The 24,539-nt window shown below is 38.5% G+C and overlaps 1 protein-coding gene across 1 annotated transcript in view; it reads right to left on the reverse strand.

The window, feature by feature from the left end:
• Positions 1–24,539, reverse strand: part of LOC149230374 (CDPK-related kinase 3-like) — a 271,505-nt gene that overhangs the window by 142,483 nt on the left and 104,483 nt on the right. The window contains exons 5-7 of the mRNA XM_089378953.1: positions 22,535–22,613; positions 22,067–22,363; positions 21,850–21,956 (exon numbers count right to left, since the gene is read on the reverse strand). Of these exons, the coding sequence (XP_089235079.1) occupies positions 21,850–21,956; positions 22,067–22,363; positions 22,535–22,613 (483 nt within the window). The remainder of the gene's footprint in view (positions 1–21,849; positions 21,957–22,066; positions 22,364–22,534; positions 22,614–24,539) is intronic.

The raw sequence follows: 24,539 nt of genomic DNA on the forward strand, positions 1-24,539 counted from the left end.
ATCGACCCCTTCCTTCTGTGCAAAACCTTTTGCCACAAGCCTAGCTTTGTGCTTGTCAAGTGAGCCATCAGCTTTGTACTTGTTCTTGTAGACCCACTTGCAGCCAATTGGTTTGGTTCCAAATGGAGGATCAACCAGCTTCCAAGTGCCATTCTTTATGAGGGCATCATACTCCTTTCGCATTGCTTCTTTCCATTCATCATGAGAAGCAGCTTCTTTGAAGGAAGTTGGTTCAAAATCTGTAGACAAGTTCAATTCACAATCATAAGTAACATCCATATCAACAGGTGAATTAGAGTTATCTACATCACCTCCATCTTGTCGGTTTGAATTTCGGGTTCCTGTTTTTCCAATTTCATCAGGATGAACACTTTCAAGTGTCTTTGTCAGCCACTTTGGGGGACCTTTCTGAGATGGTCCAGGCTGTTCTGTTGATTGAGTTGGGTCTGAATCAAGATTGAGTCTCCCAATTCTATCAATTACATCACTTAAAGCATCATCCGTTGTTGGAGTGTCATGCAGGGGAGATTGTTCTTCAGAAGAAGATTCCACATGTTGATCTAGTATAGGAATCCCCCCTTCAAGATGTGGAATCTGATTATCAAACTCTTGGAATGATTTTGGTTTTGTGAATCTATCCAAGCGATCAAGTTGCCGCTCAACAACACTGTCAGATTTGGATGATTCAAGAAAAATGACATCTCTAGATAAAACAAACTTTTTATTTACTTCATCATAAAGGCGGTATGCTTTAGATGTGTTTGAATACCCCAGGAAGATACACTTACGACTTCTAGCACCAAGTTTGTTTCTATGTACCTTTGGTATTAAAGCATAACAGGTGGAACCAAATATCCTGAGATGTTTTACCGAAGGAACATGTCCATACCACAATTCATAAGGAGTCTTGTTTCTTATAGTACTAGATGGACATCTATTCTTTATATATGCAGCACATAGAACAGCATCAGCCCAAAACATTGTCTTTACATTTTTGAAGAAAAGCATGGATCGTACCATATTCAAAATTGTTTTGTTCATTCTTTCAGCTACACCATTCTGTTGAGGATTATAAGGCACAGTTGTTTGATGTTTAATCCCATGTTGGCGAAGATAGTGTTCAAGTTCATTTGATGTATATTCTTTTCCATTATCAGTGCGAATAGACCCAATATGAGATTGTGCATCATTTTCAATCCACTTATGAAAATTCTTAAATGTTTGAAAAGCATCAGATTTGTTCTTCAATAAGTAAACCCAACACATTCTGGTGTAATCATCAATAAATGTCATGATATATTTATTTCCATTTGCAGAAGGAACAGGCATTGGACCACATAAATCTGAATGAATAAGTTCAAGCTTCCTATGTGCTCTTGAATGTGAATCATGAAAAGACTGTTTGCTATGCTTTCCTAGAATGCAAGCATCACATTGTTTATGTTTTCTAGGAATTGTAGGCAAACCAGCAACACCATTTTTCTTCAACAAGCGGAGACTATCATAGTTTAAATGTCCAAATCTAGCATGCCATAATAAACTTGATGGAAGTGTACATTCTTCATGATGAGAAATATATGAGAAATGCTGTGCATGAGCAGAGGTTCCTTGCAGTTTAAGGAGTCTTTCTTCTTCTATACCCCTCATGACAAGTGAGTGGTCAGATGCCTTTCTTACCTCAAGCTTGCCATCAAACATGTGAATGGCCTGACATCTGCTCCCTTCTGACAGCGCTGCATACGCTGCGTTGAGGACCGTTCAAGAAAATGAAGACCTGCGTTTATGGTTTTGAAGACACTGTGACTGTGTTTTGAAGAAGCCTGCGTTTTGTTTTTGCAACGTATTGTGGCATGACATGTTGGACTCAGATGATGCAACCGTTTCAGCGTCGAGGTATAGGTATCGAAACTGATGCAACCGTTTCAGCGTCGAGGTATAGGTATCGAAACTGAAATAAGGAGTAAACTTAGAAATCTCCATTTCGTGCATCAATTCATGTTGCACATGTTGAAGACTGCGTTTGTTTTTTAAAAAGATTGGTATCACTATTCAACTGTCTACTCTTTCCATTGAAAAACTGTCACTGCAACTAATGTCGTTCCCTAGAATTGGAAACCCAATGCCACCTACAGATCAGATGTTAATTTTGACAAATGATATCATCCGATAACATACAAGTTGATGTCGTTCAATTCTCTATTCGTTTGTCTACTCTTTCTCGGCAAAGAAACTGTGTTGGTATCGTTTTCTTTTATCGTTTTTTAATCTGTGGTAAGAACTGGCATATAGCTGTGGTGACTGCGTTGCGGAAGTGTGGAACCCATGATGTGGGTGCGCCCAAGTGTGAAACTGTGTTGGTCAAGTGTGAAACTGTGTTAATATATTTGAAGCTGCGTTCTGAGAATGGTATATACTGAGCGCTCTCTTTTTTCAAAACTGTGATATATATATGCGCCCTTTTTTTTCAAAACAATGGTATATGCTGAGCGCCCTCTTCTTTCAAAGCAGTGATACATATATTTGAACAGGATTGATAGGGATGTCTATTTCTCCAGATCTTAGATTCCATATTGCAGAAATTGATACTCCTGATGAAGCAATGAAACAAATCAATAAAGTTTTTGGGATTAAAAATGAAATTAGAGCCCATCAACTTGAAAATGAGTTGCTTACATTGGACCCTAATAATTTTTCTTGCATTGAAGATTTCTTGTCTAAGTTCAAGACCCTTAGATATCTTTTGGAAGGTGTTAAAGTTAAGAAAGAAGATAGTAACCTTATCTATTCCATTCTTACAAAGTTGGGACCAGCCTACTCTGTGTTTGTTTCCACCTTCCATTCTACAAGAGAAGCCTTCATTTCTCAAGGAACAGACTACAAGTCCCCTTCCTTTGACTCTTTTTGTGATTCTTTAATAAGAGAACAAGAAAAACTCTTACACCTTGGTCTTCTTAATCTTGGAAACTCTTCCAAGAAAGCGTTAGCCGCCCAGCAGCAACCAAATTCAAAGAATCCTAAGAAGTCATATCCTAAAAAGAATGGTCCTAAACCAAACAAGGGTCCTAAGCAATTTCAGCCCCAAAATGAAAAATCATTTCAACAAAATGATAAGACAAATAAAAACAAAGGGAAGAAGACTGATAGACATTGCAATTTTTGTAATCGAGATGGCCACTTAGAATCAAAATGCTTTAAGAAGATGGAAGCCTTGGAAGCAGCAATGAAGAAGCATAACATCCATTTGGGGCAATCTTCAACTTCAACTTCATCTTCAGGAATGGCACTTTCTGCATGTGGTTGTCAAGCATCTCGGTCTGGCTATGCATTAAATGTATCTTCTTCTTCTCATTCTCATGAGTGGCTCATTGATTCTGGAGCTTCTTATCACATGGCCAAAAACAAAGCCATGTTTTCTTCTTTAAATGATTGTAACACCAAAAATATATATGTTGGTGATGATAGATCTCTTAATGTTGTAGGGACTGGAACTGTTCATCTAGACAATGGTCAGTTTAATGATGTATTATGTGTTCCAACCTTATCCTGCAACCTTCTATCTGTATATCAGATAACTCATTCAGGTGAAGGTAAAATCGTTGAATTTTCACCTCATGATGTTGTAATCAAGGACTTAAGAGATCCTAAACAGATTTTGGCTACTGGAATTGCTGATGATTCTACAAGGTTGTATAAGTTTCACAACTTTGGGTCATCAAATCTTCCCTCAATATTTGTTGCTCATAATGATGAAGTGAGCAAACTTTGGCATGAGCGATTTGGTCACTTAAACGATCGCTCCCTTCAGCATCTATGTAAAGAAAATATGGTGACAGGTCTTCCTATGGTATCTTGCAGAGATGGTGTTTGTTCCGGATGTGTACTCAGAAAACATCATCGGGACAGTTTTGAAAAACGTGCCTCTTGGCACGCCTCGGCCCCTTTACAGCTTGTGCATAGTGATTTATGTGGTCCACTTCCAGTTGTGTCATTCTCTGGCTGCAAGTATTTCTTAACTTTCATTGATGATTTCTCCAGACGCACTTGGGTATACTTCTTAAAACTCAAGAGTGAAGTATTTAACACTTTTTTGGCCTTCAAGGCCTTTGTTGAAAAACAATCTGGACATCAAATTCTTAAGTTAAGATCTGATAATGGCGGAGAATATGTTAAAAACACATTCATCAACTATTGCACTGAGAATGGAATTCAAATGCAACATACTGTTCCATATACTCCACAACAAAATGGTGTAGCTGAAAGGAAGAATCGCACCTTAAAGGAAATGGCTAATTGTATGCTACAATCTAAAGGACTTGGTCTTAGTTTTTGGGCAGAAGCAATTAACTGTGCAAATTACATAATAAATCGCACTCCTACTAAGGCTTTAAAGAATATCACTCCAGAAGAAGCATGGAGCTCAATCAAACCAGATGTAAGTCACTTTCGTGTTTTTGGAAGTGAAGCGTGGGCCCATATTCCAGATGAAAAGCATAAAGCTTTAGAACCTAAGAGTGAAAAATGTACTTTTGTTGGATATTCTGAAGATGTCAAAGGCTATAGACTTATTCCATTTAAGTCCAAAAATGTAATCATTAGAAGAGATGTAAAATTTGATGAAAATATATCGGCCTGCGAGCCTAGTCCGGCGGATGTGCCACCTCTCCCTATCTCTTCTACCTTTGAAAACATTTCTTCTTCAGATGATGAAAGTGAGGATGACAATCCTCCCCCACCATCTCAGGATCCTCCTTCAGCACCTGAGCTTCCAAAATGGGTTCGTGCTACTCGAGATGCAGCAGGTGATCTTGCCGGTGATCCTACAGATCAGCGACGTACACGTTCTCAGTTCGAGAGAGCCTCTTCTTTACTAGCTCAAGCTCCAGTAACTTATGATCCTGACACCTTTGCAGAAGCTTCAGGCCATCCAGATTGGGAAGCAGCTATGAATGAAGAATATCATTCATTATTGGCAAATGATACATGGGATCTTGTTCCTCTACCAAAGGGACGAAAACTTGTTAGATGCAAATGGGTTTACAGAACCAAGTATGGACCAGATGGGAAAGTTGATAAACATAAAGCTCGTCTTGTTGCTAAGGGTTTTTCACAGGTCGAAGGCATTGACTACACTGAAACCTTCTCCCCTGTTGCCAACATGAACTCTATCCGCCTTGTTCTTTCCCTTGTTGCCTCTTTCAAATGGGAAGTCCATCAGATGGATGTTAAATCTGCCTTCTTGCATGGAGACTTGCATGAAGAAATCTATATGGAACAACCCATTGGCTTCATACAAACAGACTCCAGCCTTATATGTCGACTTAAGAAATCCCTTTATGGTCTCAAGCAAGCTCCTCGGGCTTGGTATGCCAAAATGGATAGCTTTCTTTTAGAATCTGGCTTTTCTAGGTGTCATTCTGACAATACTGTCTACACCAAGAAAGTGGGCAACTCTCTTATCATCCTTGTTCTTTATGTTGATGATCTTATCCTTACTGGTAGTGATCCCAACCTTATAAACCATGTGAAGTCTAGCCTTAAAAGGAAATTTGAAATGACAGACTTAGGACACTTACACTATTTTCTCGGTCTTCAAGTCTTGCAATCCAAGGAGGGTATTTCCCTTTCCCAGTCCAAGTATGCTTGTGATATTCTACGTCATTTTCACATGGAAGACTGTAAGCCAGCCCCTTCTCCCTTTCAGTCTGGAGTCAAACTTTCAGTCACTTGTACTTCTCCTAAAGTTGATGCTACCTTATACCGTCAACTTGTAGGAAAACTTTTGTATCTAACCCATACTCGTCCTGACCTTTCCTTTGCTGTTGGCCTTGTTGCTCGGTTCATGCAAAACCCCCGTGAAAGTCATTGGAAAGCAGCTAAAAGAATACTTCGTTATGTTCGAGGTACAGTTCAGTTTGGGATTCATTACAGTGCCGAAGCAGCTCCTCTATTGGTTGGTTTCACTGATTCCGATTGGGCTGGTGACCCTGATGATCGGAAGTCTACTGCCGGTTATATGTTCACTCTTGGTTCAGGACCTATTACATGGGCTTGCAAGAAACAAGGTGCCATTTCTCTTTCATCAGCAGAAGCAGAGTATCGTGGTGCCGTAGAAGCTAGTAAGGAAGCCTTGTGGCTTCGTCAGATCCTGTCAGAGTTTGGCTTTGAGCAGCAGCGTCCGACTACACTTTGGTGTGATAATCAAAGTGCCATTCAGCTATGCAAAGATCCAGTCCAACATCAGCGCAGCAAACACATTGAACTGCACATGCACTTCATCAGAAAGCTCATTCACGACCATGTTCTTGAAGTGCAATATTGTTCAACAGGTGATCAAGTTGCAGACATCTTCACAAAGGCTCTCACAGAGGCGAAGTTCACTAAACTTCGATTTATGGTTGGAGTTCAGGAAGTTGTCACTAAGGGGGGATAGGCTCTAGTGCCTCCTTCCTTCTCCTATTGTGTCATATTTGTAAATCCTTCAATCCTATCCCAAGTTGTTCTTAAGGGGGATGTTAGGATATTCCGACACATAGGAAATAGTTAAGTACAACTTGGTCTAGTGTAGAGTTAGGTATAGAGTTAGGTAAAGTGTGTTTCTTTACCGTTGTACTTTTTGTAACTTACAATCCGACGGTCACGATATGTAGTGATCCGACGGTTCATTCTCTCCTCGGTATTACCGACACTTGATCCGTGGCTTGACACCCGATTGATCCATGATTTCTGTTTAAAGCGCATGGAGGGTCATTTGTAGGGTAATCCGTGCATGAGAGAAGCATATGTAAATTTTCATTCTTTTATTAATAAATTGCCTGAAGTGGCCGCGTTGGCTCAGGCCGTGGACTGTTTCCCTCTTTGAGGGTTTTAACCACATCAAAATACTGGTGTATTGATCTGCGATCTGGTTGTGAGCGGTGTCCTTTTGGTGTTCTGTCTGAGGAACTTACCCTGTAAATTCCTACACAATTGTCCCCGGAAAAACCCAATGTGGGAAAATCGATGCAGTAGATGAGGGTTTCTTTATTATTCTTCAGCAAAAATCTCATGTACAAGATACAACCAGCAGAATAGAAGAGGATTCTCTGTGAGAAATTTTACAGACACTTCTTGACAAGTTTCTGATCCAGGAGAGGACCTGTTGCCCCCTTTGCATCTCACTGCGTTAGCCCCTACGTGAGAACTGCACAGTCCCAGCATCACACTATCTCTGCGTTGTCCCTCCTCTGCGTCACAACCTCTGTGTTGTCCTCCCTCTGCTCTGCGTCTTCTGCTCCTGACCTCTCGATTGATGTTGATACCCTCTCTCTCTCCTTCTCACCTGCAACTCTCCCTCTGATTCGATTTTCTCTTGCCGAACTTCAACCAGTGAGAAAATCGATCTTACTCGGGTAACTGAGTATCTGCCTCTGGTGTATTTTCCAAATGCCCCTCAATGTCCTTCTTATAATCTTCCAGTTGAGAACCAACGACCCAAATTAGATTCTAATCAATGGCTCAGATCATTTGGACTTGATCTTCGTCTTCTTCTAGAAGTTACACCCACAGTTTAGATTAATACCCATTAATTATTTTAATTTCCTAAGTTTAGACTTAGGGACCCATTAAAAATAATTAATTATTTTAATAAAACTGTCTCCGAGTGGAATTTCCCAAAACAATTTCTGGGTATTGTGGAATACATATGTTTAAGCCTCCCTGCAAAATTTGAGACTTAGAGCACATCCGATGCTACCAAAAATCACAGTGTGGAGCTTGGAGATTGGAGGTATTTATAGTTTACTCCTTCTAAGTTCTAATCAAGATTCAAGCTTGAAAGTTGAAATATTGAAATATAAATTTATAGATTATGTAACATGTTGCTTGTTGAAACTTGAAATATAAATAGAAATAGATTCAAGAATTTATTTTATTTTATTTTGTAGTTTCCATTTACATCATCATCATGGCATCTTCAAGTTCATCCATTCATAATGAGGAACAAGAAATTGAATCGGCCCCTAAAGTTGATCCAAAGTCACCACTTTGGAAATATGTAACTGTTGTAGGGAAGATCCAAGGAGGGGGATCATTGGTATGGGTTTGCAATGAGTGTCAAAAGGAGTTTAAGGGATCATACACCTAGGTTAAAGCACATTTACTTGCGTTAAGAAACAATGGGATTCAAATATGCACTGGCCCACCTAAAGAGAATGGGACAGAGGGAAAAGGTTTAAGCAAAGAAAAAATTGCAAAATATCAGAAAGAACAAGACAAGGCAAGATGCTAAAGCAAATGAGGCAAATCCTACTTCTCAATTCAAACAACCAACAAGGTTGGGAGCATCTTCATCAAAGCCTCCACTTCCCTCTTATGGAATTGGTAGCCCTAGTTCAAAGCAGTCTAATTTGGGACCACTTGAAAAGAATTTTAATAATGATGGTTGAGAGACGGCAGATGTAGCTATAGGTCAATGCATTTATTCAAATGGCCTTCCCTAGATATGAAAAGATCCACACTACATTGTTGACTACTAAGAAGTGAGATTTAATTAAACCCCGTTCGTAATTCATGGCACACTTTAGGGGTGTCCATAATTTCTGATGGATGGAAACACCAAAGGAATAGGCCTTTGATCAATATGATTGCTCAAAGCCCAAAGGGGGCAATGTTTTTGAAGGCAGTGGATTGTGAGGGGCAACTGAAAGATTCCCAATTCATTGTTGACATCTTGATTGAAGCATGAATTGGTGGAGCCGGAAAATGTTGTCCATGTAATAACTGACAATGCAACGGTGTGTAGCGCAGCAAGCCTAATTATTGAAGGCAAATATTAGCACATCTTTTGGACCCTTGTCCTACACATTCATTGAACCTCATGTTGAGCAAGATGTGGACTCAAATCAAGTCAATTCGACTTATTTCTGAAGAGGCAAAAGAAATTCAAGCCTTCATCACAAACCACCACATGCCCCAAGGCATCTACAAGGAATTTGTGAAGTTGGAGCTCCTTAAGATGCCTAAACTTTAAAGTTTACTTCATAAATTCTAATTTTTATGACTCTAAATTCAAATATGTAAATTGGATTCCCAAATAAGTCATGATTCGTGAAACATAATAGGTATTCAATCAATTATGATTTTTAATTTATTGAAACATTGGCACTTGTAGGTTGTTGAGATTCGTTTTGCTTCTCACATCATAGCCTTAACAAGGATTATGTAGGTGAAAGAAGCATTACAATCAATGGTATGCAGTTCTCTTTGGAATCAATGGAGGCAATCCCAAACGGAAAGACCACAAGCAATGAAAAGGTTGGTTGTTGATGATGAATGGTGGGATAGGGTGCAGTACCTCTTGGCATTTACTAAGCCAATTGTGGATTTGCTACGCATGTTTGACATATATATACCTAATTTTGGAGATGTGTATGAAGGCATTAACTCCATGATAGAAAAAATAAGGGTGGTTATAAATGCCAAGGAAAAGGAACCAGATGATGTATCTTACAAAGAAGTAGGAGATATATTGACCAAAAGGTGGAACAAGATGACCACCCCATTGCACCTTTTGGCCTATGCAGAGTTGCTAAGTAATCTAGAAAGAACCAAACCAAACAAAGACCCAGAAGCCTCGCAAGGATTTAAGAAAGTTATTTGTAGATCCTGATATTGGGATTCAGATTCATTCAGAATTTGCTTATTTTGTGGGATTAAAGGGTTTGGGTGTAGATCTTGATTTTATGTGGAACAAAATCATATTAAGTCCAATTGATTGGTGGAACTACTATGGTGGGGAACTTCCACATATCCAAAAATTGTTCATTAAGATCTTATCACATGTTGCTAGTTCGTCTTTAGCAGAGAGGAACTAAAGTACATATGGCTTCATCCATTAGGTGAAGTGAAACAGATTGGGTTCCAAGAAGGTTGAGGAACTAATGTATGTTCATTCAAACCTTCGCCTTCTGTCACACAAGAGTGACAAATACAAATTTGGGCCCACCAAACTATGGGATGTGGAACCAAAGGGTTCTGACTCGGATATGACATTCAATGCCATGTCTCATATACCTTTGTTTGATGAGGAGGCACCAATAATTGCATCTTCAAGTGGACATGGCAGCAATGCTCCCACTCCTGGAGAGGATTCAAATGTTGATGTGGATTTTAATTACATGGATGAAGACATATTTGATGATATGTAAATGTAATTTATGATGATGTTTTAAACTTTTGAACAATGAACATTGAATACCATAATATGTCATATGATAGTAGACTGCCAGTCATAGTTCATTTTGTAATTTGTACTATGTAGTGTGCATTATTAATTTTGGTGATGATGTTGATGATTGAAATTTGAAACAGAAACTTGATGATATGTTGAATGTTATAATAATCATTGATGATGATGACAATGTTTATGCTAAATTGATGATGATGATTTGTTTATGTTGAATTCATGATGATGATTATGTATTTTTAAATATAGAATCTAGATTCTAAAAGATGAATGGTAATATGAAATTATATATATATATATATATATATATATATATATATTTGTGTGTGTGTGTGTTGTTTCCTTGTCGTATCATATCCGGAATTTTTGAAAATTTGTCGTATATGTTTCAAACCCCGTATCTGAATTTGTTCCCATATTTGTTTCAGTGCAACTTAGGCCATCTCTTACCAATCTTCTTCAAGTAGCAACACAACATTATTCCTAGTAATGAGCATGCCCAATATGATTTTGTTCTAGCAATGATGTTGCCTTGTAAAATGATCTTTTTTGGAGTTCTCTATGACATATTGCAACACATTTGCCTGTCAGTTCCTTCGATGGCTTCAATCCCGTTAACTAGCCATATTTTCTTGGGTCTAGTCATACAATTGTTAGAGAGAAGCTCATGATTGAAGATTAAAATACTTGTCATCCCAATGCCCACTAATCTAGTGATTAATGCAATAAATATTTGGTTTAAAGGAGTCTTGTTCACATGCCTCCTTGGGTTGCCCTTATGCTGATGAGCTTTCTCGTTTAGTCATAGACCCTTGAGACATGCTTAGATGCCTGTGTCCCCTTGTTGTTGTCCTCCTTGAACCCTGCATGAGGTGAAAATAGTAGTTGCTTGGTGTCATCTCTTTGTTCATCCTTTTTGGCCTGCATTTATTTTGGATTTAGTTGTTGTCCTTCTTGAGAGTTGAGACCTCAAGAAAATATCATTTTTCGTATTGATACATTATACCTCTCTTCATTGATCTTTGTTGTAATGATGCCTCACATTCCTTACGATTGAAATGCACTCAACCTTGGGCTACATTCAAGCATTCACCAAACGTTACCTCTCCACCTAAACACCCTAGGCATACATGTAATCAGTGGTCTTCCACCTCAATTGGATTCTTCATTTCTTCACCATTAAAGATTTGAAACCCTATCTTTTCAACAACTTTGAACCAACTACTTTGGAGAGCATCTTAAAACTTCTAAAAGATTCTTTTTTTATTCAAATTGAACAAGAGCCTTGAACGAAGTGCTTAGAATGCTTGATTCATTCGTGGCTTGTGAATCTCAAGAGGTGGGAATTTCATATTACTCTCCTCTGCATCAACTCTTCAATTTCTAGTTGCAACTTAGCCAAGACTTCTTCTTTGGAAATCATTTCTTGTTGTGGCATCCCCATCATTTCTTCAAGCTAAGTTATCTTGTAGATGCAAATTTCTCCATTTTTCTAGAGGTAAGATCCAAATTCTATCAACTACTCCATGGATTTACTAAGGAGTTTCTCTTGGTTACTCAACCTGCAACCCTTCATTCTCCTATGTTGTAACTTATCTACTGCAACATCATTCTTAGCATTTATTCTTTTCATGAATCTGACAATTAAAATATTCAAGCTCTCAAAGTCACTCTTTTCAATGCTTTATGCACCACTGACTTGATATAGCTTCTACAGGTCTGTGGAAAACCGCTTTGATACCAATATGCTCTGTAATTGCATAGCCTGTGGCTATTGCAAAATATCACTCAAATCTTGATGTTGAGAAAGCAAGTGCAATGCAGTCTAACACTTAATTCCTCTTTCTTGATAATTACTTGTGAAAATTAGATGTCTTCTTATTTACTTCTTATGTACTTCTTATATCTTCTTCATCAAGCAATTATACATTTCTTTAATCTTCAAGTAAATAGAGATCACAATGAGACAAGAGACAGCAAAATTAGGCGGGGAAAACCCAACAATCATTTCCTTATAGAATCAGATCAAAATGAGAGATATCCAAGCCAAGACCAAGACCAAGACTAAACTGCCAGCAAGATATCGAGTCAAACCCTCCTCCAAGTCACTTCCAAAATTTAAAGTCAATGCTAGTCAAACTCCTTCAAATCTGGTCAAACTCAGAATTTCGGAGCTACAACTAGGGCCAAATTTCAGACTATAATCACCTCAGAAAATCTTGTCTCTTTCCACAAAAAAACAGTCCTCTCACACATGCAAACTTCAGTAGTCAAAGATTTGGTCAACGAGGGAATATTCTTCTTGTTTTTTACTTGTCTTCTCTCTCCTTTGACTCGGATTCTTCTTCTCCTTCAGTAGGTTTAGATAATACTTCTTGTTGTGATGATGATGAGCTTCCAAGTAGGTCGAACTTCTCTTATATATAGCTTCCAGGAGAGTCAAATAGGTGCCATTTGGAGGGCTAAGCCAACTTGTCCAAGGAGGGCCGGCTTAGTCATCTTGTGGGCGTATGACTCATAATAAAAATTTAAATTCTCTCTTTTAAATGTCCAGATGGGACATGATATAAATAAATTTTCTTTTGACTCAAAATAAATTCTTTTGACTCTAGCATGAAGAACATGCTTGACAAAATATAATAAATATATTAATGATAAATATACATTATGAAGATCGAACCTAGTTACAATTTCAACACTTGAGACAAGAACTGCTTGTCAGAATTCAAATACCATTGTTGATATATCCAATTCTATGCGCAAACATGCAAATATTCAAGTTCTTGACGACCTTCACTTTTCAAACCTTTACACACTACTGACTTAAAACAGCTTCTATGGGCTTGACGAAAACTACTCTAATACCAATATGCTCTGCAACGCCATAGCCTATGCTTGTTGCAAAATCTCACTCAAATCTTGAAATAAAAACTATTTATCATAATTCGAATATTGTTGTTGTTATATCCAATTCTATGCGCACACCTGCAAATTGTTATGCTCCTTTAAACCTAAAATTCATAGCATAGAGTACAGTAAAATAAATTAGCCAAACATGGAAACTAAATGTAAACAATGGGAACATGCACACCATTAACATGAGATATACCCTAGAAAAACCTCAACTAGAGGAACACGTCAGCTCTTCAATGCAATATCTTTATTGGGCTCTCAACTGGAGATGCATTCAATGCTAAAGCACACTCATATTAAGATTGTTGAGTTGCACTGTGCATGTTGTTCCATGTACACTCTCCAAGAAGGATTTGTTACCCACCACCTGTGGGTAGTGTATATAGGAGAAAACTTTTCTCCTAGATGTTCCTAAGTCGGCAGCCAGCAACCACCAGATAGCTTGATGTCCCATTATCTCCACCACCTAAGCCAGCCATGTGGTCCCTCGCCCACCTGTTATGATTGTATTTTAGAAGGTGTACCTCCTGACCCTGAAGGTATGCCAACTTTTCATTGGTGTAGTTGAGTAATTTTCCTTATTTGTCATGGGCACTTTTGGGCATGGATTGGTGGGGGGATTTGGCAAAAAGAGTGGGCTAGGTCTGTACTCTTGTCTCCACTGCCTGATTCTGTGGTTAGCCTTGTATCCTAGTCCCATGGGATCTCCTTTATTGGCCACTAGCTTTAGGGTTGGAACTACTTGGAAAATACCGACTTTGGTTGCATGGTCACGCTTCCCGACACCAAATACATCACCCCCTTCCACTCATTTTAGCCATATTCATCTATTTTCCCATCCAAGTCCACATGTGTCCACTAGGTCCATATAGGGTTAGCCTCCCCCTCCCCCTCCCCCTCCCCCTGTCCACACCTTGGGTCGGGCGTGGAAGGATGCCCGGAGGTTGATGCAACTAAAAAGAAAAGAAAAAGCATAATTTGGCCACTCTCAACAAGAAATGTACCACAAAATGCAAAAGATGGCTGGAACATACAAATTTAGCACGTGGGAAAACGTTAGACATGCGCTCTACCCCTTATCCATGGCCATCACCCTGGTTCCTATGGGCCCTAGATGAGCCCCTCTCCATCATTAAGGAACCCATGATTGTCCCAACCCTTGGCCACTCTCAACAAGAAATGTACCATAAAATGCAAAAGATGGCTAGAACATACAAATTTAGCATGTGAGCAAAAGTCAGACATGCGCTCTACCCCTTATCCATGGCCATCACCCTGGTTCCTATGGGCCCTATATGAGCCCCTCTCCATCATTAAGGAACCCATGATTGTCCCAACCCCCGGTGGGCAGTGAACTGCCCCACCTTAAAGGGGTACCCACTGCCATATACTACACATCATGCTCTCATCCCCTGGAACCCTGAGCAGTTATGAAGAAAAATCAATCAGAGGCAAAAGGCATATGAAGAAGGGTGGAAAAATAAAGGTCAGGGAAACTCGTGTACCACGATTTTCTCCCTCCAACACTCACATACCCAGGTGTGGGCTTCCCTTATTATAGTTACCCTTGTACCATGACATGTGGTCTGGATGATTCCCCTGATCCCCACTCCATTCCAATACTATATCATTTACCACCTACCACTTGAAGGATGTACCATGGACATGTCACCCCCTTTAATGGTTGAAACCACCTAATAGGGCCCTTGATTAGCCCCTTATTCAGCTTGGAGACACCTGTACATGCCAAAGCCCATTATGGAAGGGCATGCCACCATGAAGTGCCCCATTGATTCCATGACTTGTAAGCTCTTTTACTTGATTATTCTAATGATTTGTTGTATTGGAGGGCAAGGGGACACATTGGATCTTATGCAAGATTGCAGGTGGGTCTCCCTATTGGGCTTGGTCAACCTATAGGGGGTCCTAGCCCTCTAGAGGACCACATTGGCACTTGTAGGATGAGCGTTGAAAGCCATAGGCCTCCACCATAGCAGAGAGTACTTCATGGATCCCCAGCAACCCTAGTTGATTGCTACTGTTCCACCTTTTGGATGAGGATGATGCGCCTGGTTCACCATGCCCAGTCGGCTCCACACATGTATCATACACTTGGCAGATGTTCAAGAGTCCAGAGGATGTCTCTCATTGCAAAGGGAGGGCTTATGTCATCATCCTAGCCCTTACAAATGATCTACAGGCATTTCTGATCCACTTGGAGACCCATGAGGATGTCCTTGTGCCCCCACACCCACTTGGGAGCACCACAGGTTCTTGCTTGGAAAACAAGGGCCAACCCCTTTTCCACTATGTTTGGAGTCCATTTTTACATCATGGCACCCCTAGGACTTCATTAGGCCTCCTCAAAGGCCCAACGACTCACTATATTGATCATTTTGCCCTCTTTAGAGGCTTATTCTTGTTTTGAGCTACTTTGGTGGGTTTATCACCAAAAGTATTGTTATTATGCACATTATTTTATTTTAGGGGCATTATTAGTCCAAATTAGGAAATTCAAATCCCTTAGAGGATTGTATAAATAAAAGTGAGATGATTCATTTTCATCACCATCACTTGGATTGGATTAGTATCTCTTATGAGATTTTCACACATTTTGCTGGGATAAATTTTTGGAGCTTTTCTTGATGCACTATTATGTTTGGATTTCGCTATTTTCTTTGGAGCTTCTCTAATGTGAAGTTGATATATGGATATACTCTCTCTCTCTCATGTAAGTCAAAATTTTGATGCTATTCTTGTTATCTTACTGGTTAACTGCATGTATGTTGTTATATTTATTCTTGTATGGGTTAAATGTAATGTGAAATTCTACTGGGACATTGAATAAGTGATTAAATGCATGAATTGACCTTTGAGGGATTGGGTGAATGTTCCTAGAGGCACCTCTCAGGTTAAAGACCTCGAAACTTTGTCTCCTTCGCAAATTTGAAGTATAAATCTCTATTGATCTAATTGTTACCCTTGGAGAGGCTAGCAAAGATCAATTAGGCCTCCTTAAACTCACGAAATTCCACGATCTATGTGTATCTTGACTCCATTAAGCCCAAGCAATAAGGCATTGATCCTCGTATCCCTTTGGTGGTCAAAATAACATTTATTTTCTTCATTTCTTCCAATTCTAGGCCTACCTCAAGGCCTCCTAGAGCATCGCACGAAATCATTTGTAGCCATCCAAAACACTTGAAAATTGGTCCACTACTGCATTGTAGTTTTCTCAAGAGGTCCTCCAAATTTCAAGCAATTCCGATGGTGGAATCCCAAGATATAGCAAGCCCTAGCCACAAGACCATTTCTTGCCCTAGGTTGATTTTGGGTTAGTGACCTCATCAAGATCATTGCATCCAAATCTCAAAAGAAAATTTCTCCTTTGATCCTCTTCTCTTCCCTAATTAGGTCAAGCCCCTCCTTGGTTGATCAACTCCATACCCTTGACCTAATTTTGGGTCCACTTGGTCCTGTGTGGTCCCACAACTTTACAACTCCAATTCCACAAAGATCACATAAAGGCCAATTCTCCATAAGGATTTTCGGGTCTAGGAAACCTCTTGACAAGATATATTCCCAAACCCTAGCCTCAAGAATCCTCTTAGCCCTTCCTAGAGAGCATATCACCTTGCTTTTCAAGCAAGAAAGCCATATAATTGAGTCTCTCTTGTGAATAGGCCTTTGGAATCACTCCTTATCCTCTTATTTGATCCATTCATCTAGTGATTCCCCTTATATCAGGTCTCCTCCCATCAGTGAAAGTCCATAAAGAGCAGGGAGCCTTAGCTGAGGTGATAGTGGGCTATTGCTCCATTGTTGCGCTTGATCTAGTAGTTGCTCTATAGGATCCCCTCCTAGGACCCATGCTAGTTTGAGCGTTAACAGGATTTACAAAGTGTTAACATGAAAAAGGACCCAGCATTCACTGCCCTACTCTCTTTCCATAGCATCGACTTTGTTGACCACTACTGGTCAACTGCCCATAGCAGTACACCCCCCTTTTCTTTGCAAAAAGGGTAGCGCTTGATCAACATGTCCGTGCCATTCTACAGTCATCGACAGCTTGATCAATTTATGTTGTAAACCCAATCTGCATGTATAAATTGTAAATAATCTTAGCAGATATGAGTCATGTCTGTAAATGGCCTAGGTGGACCTAATTTTCTAAGTGATAATCTATGTTCCGGAAGGTTTTTCGTCTCACCGATCCATGATCGGCAGAGTTTTCCTTCAGCCTAACCCCAAAGCCGGGATGGATTTTGTTATTAGAATCTTAGGAGAATCCTAGTGTGTTAATCTGCTAGATTATAGTTGTGTCGCAAAACTGGGTGGTTTATGAGGGTCTATGTCAAATGGGTTTTCCCCCCTTGGGATGTAAAGTTGTAAAAGTCATGATGTAAAGTGTCTAGAGGGTTAAAAAATGTTTTGAACCTCTCATAAGTCCTAAGTCCTAGGTCCTAGGTGATTTTCCCAAAAGCTAAGTTCAAGGATCCATTTAAAAATAAATAAATTAAAAAATTAAAAAAATTAAAAATAAAAATAAAAAATAAAAAATATATATAAATAAAGTAAAAAACCTAAAAATAATAAAATAATAATATTTTGAGTAAATAAATGCAGAATTTCAATTTTTTAATACATTAAAAATTCGACGGATAAGATCAAGAGATATCTTGATCCTCATCGACGGTCGAGATCATTTTGACGTGGATCACTTGAACTAGTTGTTGGGAACTTTTCCTTTAAATAGGGTGTTAGGGGTCATTTGAGATCATTCGATCTTGGAGTCTTGTGCTGAAGAAGCTCTCTTGTAAACTTTTTCTGGTGCTAATAAAGAAAGACTTTGGGGTTAAAATCTTGCTGGTGTTACTCTCTGGAAGTGCTGTGAGCTATTTTATTTTCTGCATATTTTGATTTTCAGCCATTAGTAACAGCTTATTATAGAGTATTGTTGAGCACAGGTATCTTGTTCACTTGCTAGGGTTTGAATGGTATTAGGTTTTCTGAAGTAATGGCAGGTATCTCCATTGCTTTTTGAGATCTAGAATTGTTCTTTCTCTCTTTATTGATGGTTGAAGTGAGCTGTGCAGGAAACCCTTATCGAAGAAGACCAGTGGGCGTTTGGGGAAGTTCTCGGCTGAACCAGCCAACTCCCGCAAGCATTTTCTTGCAGAGCCCAGCTAGTTTTGATCCTGGGTTTATCATTTAGTTTATTTTTCTGAAATGCATGAGAGATTTTCTGAAGTTTTTCATAGCAAATCTGGAATTTTCGGTAATATTACTGTTGATTATTGATCAATCTGGCTGTTTAAGAGCTAAAAGCTGTAAATTGTTTAGCTGATCTAGGGTTTTTTTTATTTTGTTTTATACACATATTATATTAGGGTTTTCCTTTCTTCTGCAGGTTACAGGTGCTTTTGGAGCAGGGAAATTCAAATATAAATTTCGTGGAAAGCTTCAGTGGTTTCTCTTGGCAATCTGGGTAATCCATTTCATCTCCATAGCTGCCAAATCCACAATCTGTCAAACCTTCACGCAGTTCCTTCTGGCATTTTCAGCTGCCCAACCTGCAAATCTATTTTCACTCAATCTCCAACGTGCTCCCTTTACCTGCGCATATCCTTCTTTGATTTACACGCTGTCTGCACCCACGATTTTTATTTCTGCCTCAACGCACCGCATGCAGTCACAATACTGTAAACAGATCATCGATTTATTTTTATTTTTTTTACGCAGCATAACCATTCCAGCTGTCCACGTAACAAATTCAAAACCTGCGCAGTGTTTCTTCTCATCCCTCACGTGAAGCCTGCACCCTGTCCATCGAAACTGTCGTATCCGCGTAGCCTCCCCAATCTCCAGATCCCTGCGTCCAGTCTTCACTCCTTACGCAGCTCCTCGTTTGCAACCAAGCTCCTCATGCTTTCCTTCTGCCGTCTGACCTGCACAGCGTAAACAAAGCATTCAACCTTTGCTGGACAGTGCGTGTTAGAGACAGCGTATTCCTTGATCTCATTTTATCAACGCATTTTTGTATAGGTATTTTCGACGTATGCGTAGGTGGTGTTAAGATTTTCATTTTGTTTGATTTCATATATTTATCTGTTAGGTATTGCATATAACTCTGTTTTGCATATATTCATTTGAATGTAGATCTTATTTAGTCAAGGTTTGGTCAGTTATCGTTTAGTTTTAGATTTCTTTTAAATGAAAAGAGTTTATTTTTATGTTTTATAAATATAAAAAATCAAATAAAAAAGAAAATATATAAAAAGGAAAGCGGGTATCATTTTTACTTTTAATAGATTTCTTTTTTTTAGTTTAGATTTAGTTTAAGTTTAGTTTAAGATCTTAGTTTTATTTTTTTTATTACCTTTTTTTTAAATCTTTATAAAATATTAAAATCAAGTTCTGTTTTAAATTAGATTTTGTTTCATTTTAAATTTAAGCTTTTTTTTTTTCTTTTAAAAAAAAAAGTATAATAACATAAAAAGGCAAAAAAAAGGATTTTCTTTTCTCTTAGTTTAGATCTTAATATTTAGATTTTTTTTAAAATTAAAGTTTCATTTAGTCTTTAATTTTTATTTGAAAAACATAAAAATATTTTGGAAATATTTTTCGGTCTTGGCTCAGGGGTTTATCACGCTTTATTATCTTTGCTAAGGCTAAAATTTTTGATGTGGAATGAATGTTTATCATTTTATATGATTTGGCATGCATGAATGATCATTTTGAAGATTAGCTATATGGATGTGATCCCTGGTTAACTTTTGAAATTGCGTGGTTGTTTAAAGCATTTATCTTTCGAAATTTTTAATCGCTGGAATATCGTTATTGAGCTTTAATCGCTGAATCATTATAAGAACGTTGTGGTTTTACTAGATATCTTGCATCGTTCAAGTTATTTGATGGTAAATGATTGTTGTACACGGTTTACATTTCTGCAACATCTAGTAAGTAATCGTTTAAACATCAAGCCCATAAGGCACTGGTCCATTAAATAAATAAAATCAATTTAGTGCTTGTTCCTTCGTGTCTCCCAATCTAACTGGTTCCCAGTTGGTCGTCCATTTCCCTACAGGGTCTACCCCCCTTAGCCGCGGGAGACAGGCTTAAACGGAGAGATCGGGGATCAGAGTGACAGCCCCCGGTCTGAGCGTTGTTGTGACAATCTGTGCGACAACAGACTTCATGCCTTTGGGGATGGTTGAAATTCCAACTCTTCTTTTCCCAAAAGCCAACGGATCCCACTGTATTTTTTCATTCTGGAAGACCCAATGATCAAATCTCCTTCTGAAATTTGGTGGGCAGATGACAACAGCTTACATCTTCTTGTTACCAAAATTTCACAGCAAATGGACACTATATTGCCAAGTTATGACCAAAGTATGTGTTCCTGTGTTTGCAATTGTCAGGGGGTAAACAGACATCTTTGGATGATTTTGGGTGAGCACCCGTAAACAAGCATCAGCTCAATCCAAATCTCAACCAAGTCCGATTTCATATGACTACAATATGTCCTAAATAATATGGACAATTCCTCCGCTTTTTTCAACATGTTCTTATAGAATTTAAACCTGAAAATGGTTGTGTACCTTGAAATATTAGGTAGGAACACCTACATATAATTTCAGAGATAGACCTCATTTAAAGGTTTTATTTTACTGGTCCCTTTTGGATCAAATAGTTTAGCCTACGTTTCGGTTTCATCCTTGTGCTAAGTCACTCTGGGTTTGGAACTTTGGACCTCAAACCTGTGTGGTTAGCTCCTCCCAAATCCTTAGCCTGGAGATCTGCTCTCCTTGGTGATAAGATCCCATGGGCAGTAGAATTTCATGAAGCATGGCAGCCTGTTAGAATGGAGATTTTATTTTAATTTGGTAGAAACGGAACGAATATATTTAAGTTCACATGGTATGTTTGGATTCTGCTCTGTGCCAACCCTTCACTTGCAGATCCAAGTGCAAGCTGGGAAGGTGACCCTCATGTTGGCACACTCAGGCAACTGCTAAAGTACTGGCAGTGGCGCCTTGCACTATGGGTCGAGTTCCACCAGAGGTTCACAGTGCTCACCCTCCAGTTTGGCAAAACACACAGATCTGGCAGTAGGCTTGCCACAGACCAGGTTGTCAAGTTCAAGAGTACAATGAATGTCATAGCAGATGCTGACAACACCATAGATGGCCACAAGATGACAACAGATGGGACCTTGCTCCCCCTACTGATGAGCTACCAAATATGGGTGAGGCCCCAAAACCAGATGTCTATGACCCTCCTCCAGATATTGGATCCATCGTTGCTGTTTAATTCTAAAGTCTGTCTTTACTGCGCCCAGCTCACCTCTAGATTTGGTTTTTGTTCACTGGCTCTTGGCTATATCATTGCCTTTTATGTTGGCCTTTTCTAGCCTTAGGGATTTGGACTTTATAATTTTTGATAGACATATGGATATAGACGAGGAGCTTAGTATTGGCTTGTGTCCACTGCTCTTGTGGCCAGCCTTTTTCATTTAAGATGCAAGTACATATCATTTTCTTATAAAGTAAATCATAAACGAAGCATTATGTTCAAAAACAAATGAATTAGATTCAAATTGGCAACATTACTAAATCCCAGTAATATCCACCGTATTATTAAATAATTTTATAATCTGAATCTCAAGACATGAATTGGGTATTATACTACAACAAATATACAGAAATGACTACCTTGAGAGCTGCACGTTTGAACGGTAAGCAGCGGAGATAAGCTTTAACATGTTTGTACACCGAAATATCTAATGGAATTACATGTTTCCCACAAAGCCATGGATGAGCTGCCATAATATGGAAACTTTACATGGTTAACAAATAATATGATGTTTCCATCAGGCCTGCTAATATCCAATGAAACAAAACACTATGTATTAATAAAGCATGTCCTTACAAAGGGCCTGAGCTGCACTCATTCTTTTGCGTATATCTTTGTTAAGAAGCTTTTTCACAAAATCCTTAGCCTCAGGAGAGATAGAAGGCCATGGTGCATCATCAAAATTAGGTTCAGTGCTCAAAACTTCACGAAAAATTCCTGATTCAGAGTGTGCCCAGAAAGGTCGACTACCACATAGTAAGATGTACGTTATTACACCAATACTCCATACATCTGCTTCCATACTATATGATTGGTGAAGGACTTCTGGTGCTACATAATATGCACTGCCTACAATATCGTTCAGTCTTTCATCTGCATGAAACACAATGAAATACAGATCAATTCAATTCTGTTTGTCTAATAATGGCACACCCTTGATGGAATGATATCAAAATATGTCAGAATATACAAAGATTAGTGAATCCACATGACACCTGAAGGTTTAAGACAGAATAAAAATTAAAGGCTGCAGGCAAGACTAACCTGGTCTAATGAACTCTGACAGACCAAAATCAATAGCCTTCAAAGGTGAATTTTCATCCTTTGTTGTGAAGAGAAAGTTCTATCACATTTACAAAGTAATAGCCACTCGTCAATTTATATTCAGAACCCATATAAGTTGTACATTGGATATCTGAATAACAGAATTTCCAAACTATAATACCTCAACAAAGAACTAAACCAAATAAAGCCGACAAATCTCAATTAAAAAAAGGCATTGACTTTTAAAGAATTCATTTCTCCAGGGAATTTTTGGCATAACATTCCCCATCATAAAAGCACCTCAAAATGGATTTTCCAAAGAAATAAATAAATAGAACGAAAAAATGTAGGCACGTGTGCTCCAACACCTTTATCAAAAAATTAAAAGAACAGATTTTATATGTGAGTTTTCCCAAAAAATAACAAACAAGTAAAAATACAGACTGCAGCATCAAGGATGTAAAGATAGGTCCAACAAAGATAGACAGAATCCATAACAAAAGAAGCACATGATAAGAAAGAAAATATTTCAATGAGAACAAGGAAAATAGGCTTAATCCAAAGAGGCACATAACAAGCAATAAATGTTTCAGCGAAAATAAGGAAAGGAAGTTCAATCCAAGGAATTGAAGAAAACATATTGAAACTGTGAAAACAAACCTAAACTTCCTTAAGGAACATATATTCTATATCGAAAAACACAAAATATTGAATGATATGACAAGAATAACTCTTAGCAGACAAAGCTAAAGAGAAAGGTTCCCACGAATCTACCATAGGGGTCAATAAGTGGGATCAAATGCCTTTCAGAAGTGAGAACTACAAAGTAGTTCTTAGAAATGGAGCCTCGACTGCTCCCACAAATTTTTAACTAAAGAACAACGAAATATTTCCTACAAATTGAATGACAAGTGGAAGCCTGACAATAGAGAAAAAAGACAAACCTCAAACAACTGAACACTGACTATAAACCCTGTATTTGCAAAAAACATATAGTATATGCTAGCCAACAACTTGATGTGTAGCAAAAATGCTCGAGTTGGATATACATACTCAACAGCAGACCACTCCCAGATAAGCACGGTAAGAATGATGCAAAAATATATAAAACACAAGAAAAAGGTTATATTGTCTACAACTTTGCAAAAATACATTAGTATGGTACCGTGAGAAAATGCAGGCAAGAAATGCAGAAAATGAAATCTCTTTTAATCTTTTGATCGACTGTATAAGAGATTAAATGGGCAACTGAAAAAATTAAAATGGAAGATCGTTGGTGAAAGGAAAATTTAAAGCAACAATAGTCTAAAAGATAAAGAATGAATGTTATCCACCTTTACTTATTGGAGCTAGTTTGTAAGATTACACAATGTATAGTAGAATGTAATGTTCCCTATTAATTAATTGTCCAAGGGAGGACGAGATGGCCTATCCAACCCCGTAGGGTATAGTCATTGATTGAGGGGGGAACCCATTATCCAATGTTTTTGGGGCAACATTGGGTAGATTTGGGGTAATTGGGGCAAAACTTATTGAAAAAGCCAGAATTAGGGCTATGTGGAGGGAAACTTGTAACCCCTCACATTACAAGAGACCCCATAAGGAATCTATAAATAAGTGAGAGGAGAACACAACACCCGGTATTTCATTCGCAGCAATTAATAACTGAACAAATACACAGCTAAGTTCCTAACACATAAAATTCAGCGAAAGCAAATTACGATCTGAATCACAGGAATAATAAACAAATTTCTGCCCAACAATTCAATTCCTCGTTAATAAAAATTCTGAACTTACTTGAGCTCCCATCGTAGGATATTGGCCCAACAGAGAAAATACAAATTACAAAACTCTAAATCTAATCCATCAGATCTGCTCTCTCTCACAAATCTGGATCTCCAACCTCTTTGCACTCTCTTGCACCCAACACACACTCACTATGATGTCGCTCTCAATCTTGTGATATTATTCTATGTCTTCTCCTCACCTTAGCCTTTCCTTTATA

Source organism: Pinus tabuliformis, chromosome J (genome assembly GCF_031772625.1).
Source record: "Pinus tabuliformis cultivar Carrire ecotype Pingquan chromosome J, CPIR1, whole genome shotgun sequence".
NCBI classification, from domain to species: domain Eukaryota; kingdom Viridiplantae; phylum Streptophyta; class Pinopsida; order Pinales; family Pinaceae; genus Pinus; species Pinus tabuliformis.